General features: G+C 41.0%; 1 protein-coding gene across 2 annotated transcripts in view; it reads right to left on the bottom strand.

Annotated features, from left to right (window-relative positions):
• Nucleotides 1-7,164: 7,164 nt before the first annotated feature.
• The window catches only part of NEMP1 (nuclear envelope integral membrane protein 1), a 354,900-nt gene continuing 347,777 nt past the window's right edge, over nucleotides 7,165-14,287 (bottom strand). Inside the window, exon 9 of one of the 2 annotated variants that reach the window (XM_085600970.1) lies at nucleotides 7,165-10,238. In XM_085600970.1, the coding sequence (XP_085457096.1) occupies nucleotides 10,061-10,238 (178 nt within the window). In that variant the 3' untranslated portion in view covers nucleotides 7,165-10,060. The remainder of the gene's footprint in view (nucleotides 10,239-14,287) is intronic. The other variant, XM_085600971.1, reaches the window with a different exon arrangement.

Raw genomic sequence — 14,287 nt, forward strand, 5'->3', positions numbered from 1 at the left:
TGACCGCCTGCTCAATACACCACTATTGAGACACTTCATACCACAAACAATAGTTCTAGCCTGCTAACATGCCTGCTCCTAAATTGCAGATCAGCAGTTAAACACACCACAGATACAGCAGAAGCTATGCTTGATAATGAAATAGATATTGAATTCCTCACTGAAACATGGCTCAATGAAGACGCAACACCCATTCTAGACCTGCTCATTCCTCCCGGCTATTCCATCATTCGACAGGACAGACCAAAGAGATTAGTTGGCGGTCTGGCAATCATACATAAAGAAGGAACCCAGCTTACTACCTTTACAACCTCAAAATACTCGACTTTCTAATACCTTGGAGTTGAACTTGCAACCAAAGGCACCTTTCCTATCAAACTGCACAACATATACCAGCCACCTGGTGATCGTACCCTCTTCTCAGAGGATCTAACTGACCTAGTAACATGGTTTTCCCTAACGGACTAGAGGGACGTTTTATTGGGCGACTTCAATATTCAATGGAATAATTCAGAAGATACCACTGTCCGCCTCCTAACTAACCTTCTTGAAATAAATGACCTCAAACAACTCTGCAATGAACCAACCCATTGTAAAGGCTCCATTCTAGATGCTATAATCAGCAAAAATGATCTGATCTCACTTCTATCCATCACACCCATCGACTGGTCTGACCACAATCTCATACTATTTAATATCAAGAGCCTCCTTAGAGCTCACACAGCCCTTTCCAAAAAACCTATGCACTGGGCTAGGAATATCAAACAAATGCCATTAACTGAATTGGAATCCAGGGTACAGGCCCATCTACAGTATCATCCTCTCGCTCTCACCGCTGAGAACCTCACCACCCACTACAATACAATGATGATTGAGGACCAAGTAGCACCGCTCAAACAAAACCAATCAAGAAAAATACAATCAAAATCCTGGTTCAACTCCGATCTGAACATTGAAAGGAGACAAATTAAACAAGCAGAAAGGACATGGAGACAGTACCCTCCACAGTGCACTTCTCACTCCTAAGATCTGCAAGGCTTTCATTTAAGAAACACATCTTTAGAGAAAAAGCCACCTTCTTTTGCAACCAACTTGACTTCACCAAGAACAGACCTAGAGAGCTCTTCAATATCAAAATGTCAAACTACCCTTACCTTCCCTCATGAAATAACAGCCTCCAACCCACCCCACTCTCTCACTTCCCTCCACGATTGCCCCCACTCCAAATTTAACCAATGACTGATTGGTCCTAAGAAAAACGAATGTCGACTATAATCTTTGTCAACCGAAAAATGATGCTATTTGGTCTGCCTTTAAACCCATGACAGAAAGTGAAGTCTTCAATTTAATTGCAAACTTGAAGACCACATCCCACACCTATGATCCCCACCCATCCACATTAGTACAAAACCTCACCCATATCATAGCGCCATTTTGGACAAAAATCAATATCTCTCTCTCCTCATGTACCGACCTCCCTCCAACTAGGCCAAATCACTCAGCATACTCAAAAAATCAGGGGCTGACCCTAATGACCTCAATAACCTTAGACCTATCACCAACCTCCCGTTCCTAGCCAAAACAATGGAGAAATTTGTCCTTCTACAACTCAACCAACATATAGAGGAATTCCACCTCCTGGACACCTTCCAGTCAGGATTCAGGAAAGGTTGTAGCACAGAAACTGCTCAATATCTCAGATGATATTCGCAGATCCCTGAATGAAGGTGTTGCATGCCTCTTAATCCTACTTGACCCATCAGCAGCGTTTGATACTGTAAATCACGCAGCATTAAATGAGACACTCTAAAACTGCTGTGGTATCAATGGCACAGTCTTTAGTTGGTTCTCATCGTACCTTCAACATCGCACACAACAAATAAAAAACAACAACTGTTTCTCACAATCAACACTAGTTCCTCAGGGTGTAACCCCAAGGCTAAATTCTCTCCCCATCCCTTTTCAATCTCTTCATGGAGCCCCTTATTGTTATCCTGAACCAAGCAGAGGTGAAATACCACCTATATGCCTATGACACTCAACTTTACAACAATAATAAATCCCCGAATGACATCATACATCAGAATGAAACACTAATCAAGATATAAACTTGGATAAACAACAACCACTTAAATTTGAACCCCAACAAAACTGAACTACTGCTTTTCTCCCCAAAAAACAACCCTCTACCAATACAAGATTGGCTCACGAACCTGGACGCCCTAAACTGTTCTCTTACACTATCCAACTCCATAAAATCCTTGGGCATCACTCTGGACAAAAACTTGTCTTTGAAAGACCACATCAGCAAATCTGCTAAAGTAGCGCTGTATCTCAAGAACATCGAACCTTTTATTCTGCCTGATAATTTTAAGACGGTAGTGCTGTCTCTAGTCCTCTCAAAATTGGTAGTGGCAATGCTATCCTCACACGAACTCTGAAATCCCACCTCACCCCCCTTAAAACAGTTCCCAACACAGCTGCCCGGCTACTAACAGGTTTTAAACAATTTGAAAACATCTCACCAGCCCTCAAGAAGCTCAACTGGCTTCCAATCGAAGGACGATGCATTTACAAAACTGCTTGCATTACACCTAAAGCCCTGCACGCTCACAATACAATCTACCTTGGTTCCAAACTTTCCAAAGCAAGAAGAGCCAGGACTCTGAGAAGTTCAAACTCACTTCTTCTCATTCCTCCCAAACTGAAAAAGAAATCTTCACAGGCCCACTCTTTCTCTATAAATGTTCCTAGGATCTGGAACTCACTCCCTAGAGATCTCCACTGCAACCCATCCTTTTAATGCTCTAAATGGAACCTTATATGCCTACTGCTAAACACATTCTTTAACTCCTTCAGTGCCCATGACGAGATGGTCTCGTCATGGTGCGCGGTTGCGCTGTGCCCATGACGAGACTATCTCGTCATGAACCCCGCCCGCTAATGAAAGGGCCGGCACAGGGCGGGGCACTGAAGGGGTTAATACTCAATCAATCTGAGTTATGTTCCCAAAGATCCCTCCCAATCGTTCCAGACCCTTTAAGGAGGTCATTTGATTGTTTAATCTTCTTCTATGTCTCTCGCCATTAACATGTGCTGTGCTAGTTGTCCTCATATTGTATCTACCTTAACTGCACAAAGCTTTTCTTGGTCTGTATATATGTATTTACTTTAATTGAACGATCATCATATGTAAAGTGCCCCGATACCTTCGGGTGTAGCTAGCACTATATAAAAACCTTTAAATAAATAATAAACACATTTGCAAGGTCTGTGAGAATAATGCTGCAGTGCGAAGCCTTAAGATTTAGATAAAGGCAATAAACGCACTAAATGTGGGTCATGTAAACAGCCCTTTCTTTGGCCAAAGGCCGAAGAGTTTTAGGAGAGATATTTCCTCATTTTTTGCCATGATTGTAGTTGAAAGTGCCTACCTTGGACCAGAAAAGAAAACTCCAACTTGCAGTTGAGTGAAATTGAAGCCAAGACTGCTTATAGTCCAGGGGAAATGAAGATTATGTTGAGCCATTTAAAATGTTTTTTTAGAAACCAAAGAGGAGAACTCTTTCTGGGGTCTCCCTAACATAGGTTGGAGTAGAAATCTGAGCTAAGGTAACCTTAAGAAGTGGGGAGCTCAGTACTTTCAGCTCACTGGTTTAATATGGAGTGGATGTGCTACTAAACAAACACTGTTGAAGGGCCCATTGCGATGCTAACATTGTTTCTAGTCATTTTAAAAGTACTACAGACTTCAGTGAATGATTTAAGCATGAAAGCAGAGAAGGAGGTGGTGTGATTGTATGTAGTTTGTTTGTGTTAAAGTATAGGTATACACAGCTATTTCAACACTGATTCCAGAGCGGTCCTAGCTAGATGACGGGGAAGATTTCAACTATGTATATCTATGAAAGATTCAATGCTACAGGCTCCACAACCACAACACAATCATACACTTTTTCTAAACCGATAGCGAGACTGCAATTTTAGCAACACATCAATTAGAAGCTGCAACTGCGAGACTTGCACCTTGGAAAGTGAACAGGGAGCACTTGTGAGATACCTGCAGCAATCATCTGTGTGTCTGGTTTGTGATCCACTGAGACCAGCTCACCCATTGGCTAATCAAAGTCTACTCCAGGGAAATTAAAAGCAAATAAATCCTTCGGCTGTTAAATCGCAGGTTAGGACCAACCACAAAGCAGCAAGGAGATAGAAATAAATGTTTCTGCAAGAATGTTTAAATAATGAATAAAATGGTTTAGGTATGGGAATCACTAACAGTTTCTCAGGTTACTCCTTTGGTAAGACTACTCTACCACAAATATGTGAATATCTTGAAACATACTAGAGTAATCATGGAGCTCATCAATAATGGGAATATTCCACACAGCAAGAGAAGATGACCACGCATGATGTTGTCATTCATTCTTGATCAATGTGTTCGTAGGTATTCAGGAAGATCTTCTGTATTCACCAAAGCAGTAATGCCCTTGATTAAGGAGTCCCAGTGATTACTTTTCATAATTTTACTTTACTTACGGGCAAGCTGGATGAATTATGGTAGACTGGTTTCAGTTCAACCAGTGGTAAATAGGAAGCTGTTACAAGCCGCACAAAAACATAGTGAGGCAACAAAACAAACTGTTACAAAATGAGATCTTTTTATTAAAAATGTACACCAGGTTACAAGTTTTTTGCAATATGCAAATAAGAAATATTGTGCATCATGTATCTTCAGAGGGCTTCATTTCTCCTGACCAAAAAAGGCACTTTCTGATCGAAAGTCAATACTTTAAAATTAAAAGAAATAACATTGAGCCACCAATGCTGGGCACACGCTCAATAAACAAAGCAAAGCTGCACGCTTTCTTTACAGGACATTTATTGCACAAAGAGATTGCATGTCGGAGACCAAAAGCTAAATTCAAAAGGAATCAACCTACTTCAGTGCAAAACTTTTTAACAGTCACACAAAGAACACTGGTTGCTCGGTTTTAATACATAGTGTAGAAAAGTATGCTATTCCTCTCGGATATGGCTTTGTTACTTTCAATTGAATGGACAAAAGAAGCCAAGGAAATGGTGCACAGCAATCACTACCTTCTGGTAGAGAGCCAATGGGCACAGTACTGGATTCACATGACAACGAAAAATATCATTAAAAAAACATTTTACAAATCATCAAATTAAATGTTTCATCTTCGGAGGAACTTGGCATGACCGAAGCTATCACAAGATTTAAAACTATCTACTGGGGGATCCTGGCATCGTGAAATCTTGGTTCCCAAGGTCCTATATTGCTTTACTTTGCTCAGCATGAAGCATGTGCCCGATCACTGTGCACTAAAAACAATTTCGGCTGAATGCCTAATGTCAGTGCACATATTTAGTACTTCAGGGAACACATGCTCTCAGTATTATGTTTCAAAAGCAGAAAATTTGGAACGTATGTGTACAGCAAAGTCTCTGCAAGATTCTATCTGTACAGAACGCTACTACAGAACGAGGACTTGAAGATGCATTCAACCTCCGATTTAGATCAACATTATAGATACATTAGGAAGTAATACAAACAATACAGTGCAGGGTAGCAGTTATACATGCACATCTCATTAATCCAGCCTGAATCTTTCAAAAACCAGCACAAGTCACTATTTACATTAAAAAATTATTTATTTTGACTGCATTTTCTTAACAAGCATCGACAGCAGCCAGGGCTACCTATCAACTCCATCAAGTGCTGCGTAAGAATCAAGGAATCTGAAAGGAATGAATACAACAGTAACAATAATACACGAGATTCAGAAAGAGACTAATTCAGTGTCAGACAAATCCACCTTAAGCACCCTGCAGAAGCTGTATACCCATAAAATGTATGATGCTGAATATAAAATGTCACTGTATTGGTATTATAGTGGTTTAATATAGTAGTAGAACAAAGGCTGATACTATTATTACCTTTGACAAACACGACCACAATGGCTCTCAACCTTCATACGCTTTCCCTTCTTCAACCTAACCCCAAAACATGCATCACACAGAAGAACATATTTTTCAGGACATTACCTTGGTAGAACATTACACACACCGGGAATAACTTATTTCTAGCCCTTAACTGTGGAAGAAACTTTTTGAAAACAAAGGAATACTGGTGTAAACAGAAGGCTCAGTGAGCTTGGACAGAGCAAGTTTTATTTCACAGCGTCATCTAGTTAATGGCAGCTATGTTTTCTAAGCCAACTTTGAATCCAGTTATGTGGGCTCAGCAACATAACCTCTCCCAAAATTATGAATTAGTTGTCACCCTCTAATCTCAAAGACACATTTTTGACACCTTGAAAATGCCAACCAAGGCTTGTTTTCACAAAGAAAGCTCATCCTAAACAACCCCCCTGGGTGAAAAACAACCAGCCAATTCAAAGTCATTAATGTGATTCTGTAGAATGTGGTTTGTTAACTGATTTCCTTCTAAACCAGTTTGTTTACAAATGGGACTGTGGCTGCACTCTCATCCACCCACTTTGTGGATGATTCAAACTCTGATAATGTTCTTCAGTCTAATCTTGATAACCTACTGCTTGCAGCTATAAAGATTGTTGCTAGGCGGTTCTTGCTTCTACTGTAGAGAAATATTTAAGGGCCCATGAAGGAGAGTTGGTGAACAGGGGCAGCAAATCAATATATATATGTTCATTGCTGCAAGTAACATCCCTGGAAGCCATGTTAACATGCACCGGATGTCTGTTGAAGGTATACAGAATGAGTATGAGGGATTGTGTAAATAAAGTTGCATGCCAAAGTACTTATAATAACCTTGATTACAGATTGTCTTGGCTTATGAGATCAATACTCTAGAAAGATTTCAGTTCAAGGCTTCCAAGCAGCCCTATAGTTTAAAGATAGATACTATACGGGCAGCGCAAAAAATGCGCTTATAAAAGAAGAGAAAGCTGGCCTACTCCAAACAGTAATAGGAACGCACAATAGAAATGATAAGAGATCATAGTCTGAGGCAATTCATTTGTGCAGCAATATGACAAATTTGAGGAAGTCACCATTACAGCTAGATACAAACAAAATCATAAATCCAATCAGCAAATACCATTCAGCATTTCCTTGTGCCACAACACTAAAACATAAAATGCTCCAACGTAGCATCATAGCCTTTTATTATTAATTTTTTTTTTTTTTTACTCCAGTGTCCAAAAGAAGAAATAACTTTTTTTTTTAAACTCTGCCTGAAGGGTGTTGCATTGAATGAGAAACAGTAGATGAGGAATGAGCAATAGCTCATTTGTGGCTGCAACACCTTTTCATCAAATATAGTTTCAGAGAAACAAAGTTAGTAAAGGGCATGCAAACCCTAATAAAACATTGTTTGAATAAGTTACAGTTTATCCTATCCTGAAATCAATCATATTCTTCCACATTTCTTCTTCTACTGATATCTCTAAATCTTTATTCACAGAATCTATTTAGACGTAGTTTCAGATCGTTAAAGCAAGCTTTTGACGTAGCAGGTAATGCTAAATTCTGTCTGACTTCTAATAGGGTTGAAGATCAATACAAGGTACACCAAAGCTCAACGGTCACCAATAACGGAAGCAACTTGGAAAACTTAAAAAAATTAAATTAAAAAAAAACACAACACTGTCCTGCTTGTTCACAGTTTACAAAAAAAATCCCTGTAAAGTGCTCTAGGAACAGATCTTGAACTAAACGACAGGACTTCATTTAAAAGACACAGCAATGATCTGCTTAAGCAATGCTTGCTACTAATAGAGGGGAAAGTATTTTAGTCAAATCATTGAAAAAATGCAAAGTATGCTATACCTTTCACCAATGCAAACATTCAGAATTTGTGATATGCATGCACGGAGCTATATTAGGAGTATCCATATTCTACTGCAGCAGCCAGATACACAGAAATAAAGAGGACAGGCGGTGGATTCACCGTTCATATTTTTTGTGCAGCAATATATATCACAGTGGGTGACCAGAACGGTGTTAAAAGAGTGTCTGTCCTAGCTGGTTAAACTACAATTAAGACTGCTGCCCGAAAAAAAATGAACACTAATTTTCCAGATGGAAGATGGTTGGTAAGAAGTGAAAGATTAACAGATTTGCCCTACAATTTCAATGCAGCGAGTGAACTTTGAATTTTGCTTAGGACGTAACGGATAACGTTTATGTTAAGTGATCCCGATGAGTGCAGATATGACCAATGAACACAATTACGGATCCAGGTGGACATTGCCCAGGCTGAAAGGCCAGAAGTATACTATAATCTGGCATGTAACCTTCAGGACACTTTCCAGCATGTCTGTTCATTAACAGCTTGCACAGTTATATAGCGCCATAAAAAGCAACAAGTTCCCATTTCGATTAAAGGGTGTGCAAAAGATCCAAGGTCAAATAAGTAATGAGGCAGATGCAGGCTTTGTATCGCTCCCTGACTGAAATCTGTGGACGGACCTTCCAACAGATCTGTAAGATAATGAATCAAAGGCATGAAAAGCAGGTCACTAAATGTGAAACACAGGAGTCTCGCATCTTCAATTACAATTCCGAGGTTGTTTTAGAATTGGGAAGTGGCTACGTGTAATCACGATGTCTGTTAATGACACGAGGAGTCCTAAAGAAATACAGCAAATTCACAACCTGCAATTATTTGCCACTCCCACTTTTGGCAAGCCACGGTTAAAGCTGCGTCTTGCTGCCAGTACGATAAAAAAACACACATAGGGGTGAACAATGGGAAATCCCAAATGCTGACGCATGAAGTTTTAGATGAAAAATATTGCAAAGCACTCAAATAAAATAAACAAGTTGGGTGTCATCAGAATGACAAATGTTCTTGCATAACCTCCTTTGTGGTAGGCGAGAATTTTTCCGTCGCATAATTTCCGATCTTCAGAACTCCGACACTAATTGCTACAATACAATGGGAAGAGTCCATATACAATCCCACTAAACTCCTCACATTCATAGTAAAAGACGAGTTTAAATATTTTACAGTTTCTATCAGCTTTGAGTTCCTGAGCCTTTCCTGCTCTTCCTTTGGTCCATAGTCTAACAATTACAAAATAAAGTTAAGATGCTAAGGTCACTTAGTATTGATTTTATCCACTCTCATCCCAGAGGATAGGTGCTTGGACAGGATTTACATTTTACTTTTCCCAGCCCAGCCTACTAAGGAAATTACACTTTTCAAAAGATCGCACGGAGTTTTACAAAAATAAATGTGCAACGGCTTAATATCAGCCACTATCCCCTGTTAAACTGAATTAACAGATAACACAACAGCCCTCAGCGATCGTCGTTCCTGGTAACTCAGTCGTAAGGGTGCGGTACACATTTGTAACACCTGCCCCCCCCCCCCCCCAACACCCACTCACCCACTCCTGCTAACACATTCTGTCTGCAGATATTTTTTTCTAAAAAGTGCCCTTCCAAAATACATGGTTTCGATTATGTATCACAAAAGAGGTCTTCAGATAGAAGGATGTGATGCACAAAAAGGTCAAACGAAACAGTTTTAAAAGAACAGCTTGGGGGTGCGGGGGGGTTCTTAATCAGCATACTCCATCATCACCTCTGGAAAAAAGTTGCCAATAAATTACAACTAGAAATGTCCACTTCGTGCCAGTGTAAACAAGAAATGTTAAGTGGAAGACCCCAATAAAGATTTGAGCCAATAATCTGAGAATTCTGTAAGCAACAAGGAAAAATCCAAAATGCATGTTTGGTTGGGCTATGGTGAGTTAGGTCTCGAAACAAATATTTATGGCCCCGAAAGGGAGCACGTCATTCACTCACAAAGAAGCTCAGTTTAGGAATGCCCCCATTTTCACACAAAAAACGTCAGCCCACAGCTAAAGATAAAACGGCAAGCGACGTGGCTCCAGCCTTCCCATTGTACACTAACAGCATCTTGAGAAGGCAACCGTGCCATTCTTACTCAAGTACGTCAGCATACCAAAAGGCTATACATGAAGCAGGCCGGTCGAAGATGCTCTAAACCAAACTGCTGGGAACCAATTGGTTTTGTCGAGACAAATTATAATGAAACATGATTTCCATATGTAGACGATAGGCTGAAGTTTTCCTCATCGTCGTTTTCGCTGTCTCCAAAAAGTTGATCCTCGATGAAGGTCCCTCCTAGGCCATATTCCTGCTCGTGGAAAGACACTTCATTTGGGGTAAGGTGGGACGCGCCTTCCACAAAGTCAGCAAACCTGGGGTGAAAGAAAACCATAATTTTGAAAGCTCCGAAGTCACAGTGCATGCTCAGGTATTAGACTGTAATTCTTGCAACCATGATTTTTTTCTCACAGGGTCTGTATTTGAGACAGCAACAAATCTAGGTTATCTGAAAGGAGAGTTACTTACTTTACACAGGCTCAACTCCTCCATTCAATGAGTGTTCTCTTTTAGATGAACCAGTTACTTACCTTCGATAAGAGAAAGAGGGGTAGCTCTTCTCCAGATCAATGCTGAACTGGCGCAGAAAGAAAAGAACTGACGTCCGCGCACCTAGGTGGCGCCTATATAGGAGACCACAATGTCCTAACCGGCGTGAATGATGCAGACATCACGCGGAGCCGAACGGAGCCACCCAACAGCATGCAGCGATACTGCTCATGCAAAAGTTTCCTCGGACGCCTGGGAAATTCAAAGGTAAGGAATCTGCAGCTAGAAGTCTATCAGATGTATACAGATGCAGAGCTTAATTTGAAAGAGATAGACTGCAGGTGTTCGAAGCTCTGCTCAGAAGACGACTGCCAGTGAAATTAAAAGTGGGCACACAGAATACCAAGACTGAGTACTCTTAAATCCACCTAATTCCTGGAATCCACTACCAGACACTCCCTGCCACTGTATCTCACTATTGGGGGTTCCTGCTTACTCCCTTTTTGACAGTGTTTCTGTCTTTCAGCTTTGCATTTTTTTCCCTCTCTTGCTAAAGGAAATATCTGATGCGTAAAAATAAGTGCCGGTCCCCAAACCTAAGTGTAGATCCCCAAACCTAAGTGCCAGTGGTCCCCAGCGGCTCAAATTAAGCAGTGTATGGATGGCACACAGTTCATATTCAGCCTCTCTACCAGTCAATAATTTTAACGGGCCGGGCTTGCCTAAGAACTCTGTTTCGTGCCCATACCATGGTCCACCCTTATATATCTACATAGAAGTTAAAACTCAATGTCTAAAACAGAGCAACTCTTCACAAAAACAGATGAATAAATGGAATCCTTACAGATGGTCCCAGGTGAAGGGAACTTCTGCAACCCCTTTCAAGCAGCACACAATTGGAGTATACCACTATTGAAGAATGTCCTGCACTAACAGACGCAATTCACAATGCTCGTTGGCTTAAGTACAATCTGGCCTTGATTACAGTAATTCCCGTTACTGGGCTCACTCAGATACATTAATGAGGAGATAATGGATATAAACAAAAAACAGCAGCACGTCACAATATAAGCACTCATCAACGAAACCATATTGAAACCTTTTCTTACCATTTCAACTGGCTGCCCATCAAGGAAGGAAAATTCTACTTACCAGTATGCATCTGTTCTTGGCATGTAGAGCTGTAGATCCACACACTTATGCATAGATCGCCATCTGGTGTTGGGCCCGGATGTTTGCACTTTGTTGTTGTCCTGTAAAGTCTTTGGAAGTCACAGGATAGATGGCTCCTCCTTTGGGCAATAGTGCGCATGGGCATCGACTCCATCGTCAGATTGTTTTTTCGCCAAGAAGGGAAATGATGGGGTTTTGTAAGAAACAGAAAATATGTCCATGTATGTTGTATCTAAATGAGATAATACTGGAACAGATAAAGGTAGCCAGGGAGGTGGGTGGGCGTGTGTGGATCTACAGCTCTACATGCCAAGAACAGATGCATACTGGTAAGTAGCATTTTTTGTTCGAGGCATATGAGCTGTAGATCACACACTTATGCATAGATTGCATAGCAGTACTCCTCCTTAGCGGCGACCACCAGTGTCTTGCAGTAGTTTGAAATAGTGTTTTAAGTACAGCTTGGCCCACACTAGCTTGTGGTTTTGCCTGCACATCTACACAATAGTGTTTTGTGAACGAGTGCGGTGTAGACCATGTAGCTGCCTTGCAGATATAATCTAGGGGAATGTTCCCTAAAAATGCCATCGAAGCCCCTGTCTTTCGGGTAGAGTGGGCTTTAGGGGAATAGATAGTATTCGTTTTGCTTTGTGGTAGCAAATTTGTATACATTTGACAATCCACCTTGCAATGCCAGATTTTGATATGGGATTGCCTTTATGTTGCGGTGAGAAGGATACAAAACGTTGTTTTGTTTTACGAAAATGTTTTGTTTGGTCTGTATAGTAAAGGAGTGCTCTTTTTACATCTAGTGTATGAAGAGCCCTTTCTGCTACTGTTTGTGGTTGCGAGAAGAACACTGGCAACTCAACAGACTGGTTCAGATGGAAGGGAGAGATAACTTTAGGAAGAAATTTGGGATTTGTTCTGAGAACCACTTTGTTATGATGGAGTTGTAAAAATGGTTCTTGAATGGATAGTGCCTGTAGCTCACTGACTCTTCAAAGAGATGTAATGGCCACAAGTAAAGCGACTTTCCATGTGAGGAATTGTAGTTCGCATTTATACAGAGGTTTGAATGGAAGACCCATTAGTCTTGTGAGAACGATGTTTAGATTCCACACGGGGGAAGGAGGTACCCTGGGAGGAATTCTTTTCAGGACTTCCATAAATGCCTTAATGGCGGGCACTCTGAACAGTGATAGATGCTGTCTATTTTGTAAGTAAGCTGCAATGGCAGCGAAATGTAACCTAATTGATGTGTATGCTAGGTTACATCTCTGAAGATGTAGAAGATAACATATGATGTGCTGAGTGGAGAGATCTAGAAGGTTGATGTTCTTATTGTTACAGTATATAACACATCTTTTCCACTTGGCTGCGTAGCAGGCTCTAGTGGTGGGGCGTCTAGCCTCTTTGAGAACGTTCATGCAATCAGGGGGAAGACTGAGGTAACCAAACTCTAGGACTTCAGGAGCCAGATAGCTAGGTTGAGCTGTGCTGGATCTGGGAGTCTGATCTCTCCACAGTTCTGTGTTAAGAGTTGTGGGGAGAGGCGTAATTTTTGGTGCTGGACTACTGATAGTTCCAGCAATGTTGTGTACCAGGGTTGTCTGGCCCACGTTGGGGCAACTAGGATCAGTGTGAGCGACTGTTGTTGCAGCTTGCGTACCACTAATGGAATGAGTGGGAGAGGCGGAAAAGCGTACGCAAATTTGCCTGACCAATTCATCCATATTGCATTGCCTTTGGACAATGGGTGTGGATATCTGGCGGCGAAGCTTGGGCATTTTGTGTTGTAATGTGTGGCGAAGAGATCTATCTCTGGCTGCCCACACATTTGAAAGAAAGGTTGGAGAACCTGTGGGTGAAGTTCCCACTCATGAATCTGTTGTGTCTGTCGACTTAACAGATCGTCAGTTGCAGCTGAGCCGTTGACGGAACAAGTTGTCCAAATCACGGACTTGAATACGTGGCGATTGTTGAGACAGCACCACTTCTCCTTCTAAATCAAATATTACCGTCCCACAGGAGTTGAACATTTTTCTCAAATTTGATGTTGGCCATCTGCATTAGAGACAACAGGAATCTCTTTCCTCTTAATTAAGTCGGTTCCCCAGGTCCCCAACCTCTCTTGTCCTGATGAAGACCCCCTTTGATGCATACTAATTGGCACAATTACATCGGGTCGAAACGTCGACGTTACCTGTCCTATGCGTCCTGTGCAAATCCACTTATGTAGCAAGGAAATCGAACCCTAAAGTGGTTTATGTACTGTAAACAGGACCTGTTTGTTTATTATGTTTATGTATTGTCCATTGTACATATTCGTTATATGTGACGTGTTCTGTGCACATTATCACTGTCTCACCAATTGTTTCACTATGAATGTGTATTTTGGTTGGTTTACCCTGTAAATATTTTGGTGCTCTCGATACATTAATTAATATCATTCTATCAAGTGACTTGGATTCTGTCCTGTTTCTTTGGGTTTGTGTGTGTCCTTGATAATTGAAGAGTGTATTCAGTACCTATTAAGCTATTTCGTTCAATCTCCGACAGAACCATTGTTCTTTGCTTATACTATTACGCCCAGGTTCTGAGGGTTACTGGGTTGCCCCATTATCGTTAATGACTTAACAGATCTGCCATGTGATTTTGAGTTCCTGGGAGATGTTGTGCTAATAGGAAAATGTTTTGA

The sequence above is a fragment of the Triturus cristatus genome, chromosome 4_2, assembly GCF_964204655.1.
Source record: "Triturus cristatus chromosome 4_2, aTriCri1.1, whole genome shotgun sequence".
Taxonomy (NCBI): domain Eukaryota; kingdom Metazoa; phylum Chordata; class Amphibia; order Caudata; family Salamandridae; genus Triturus; species Triturus cristatus.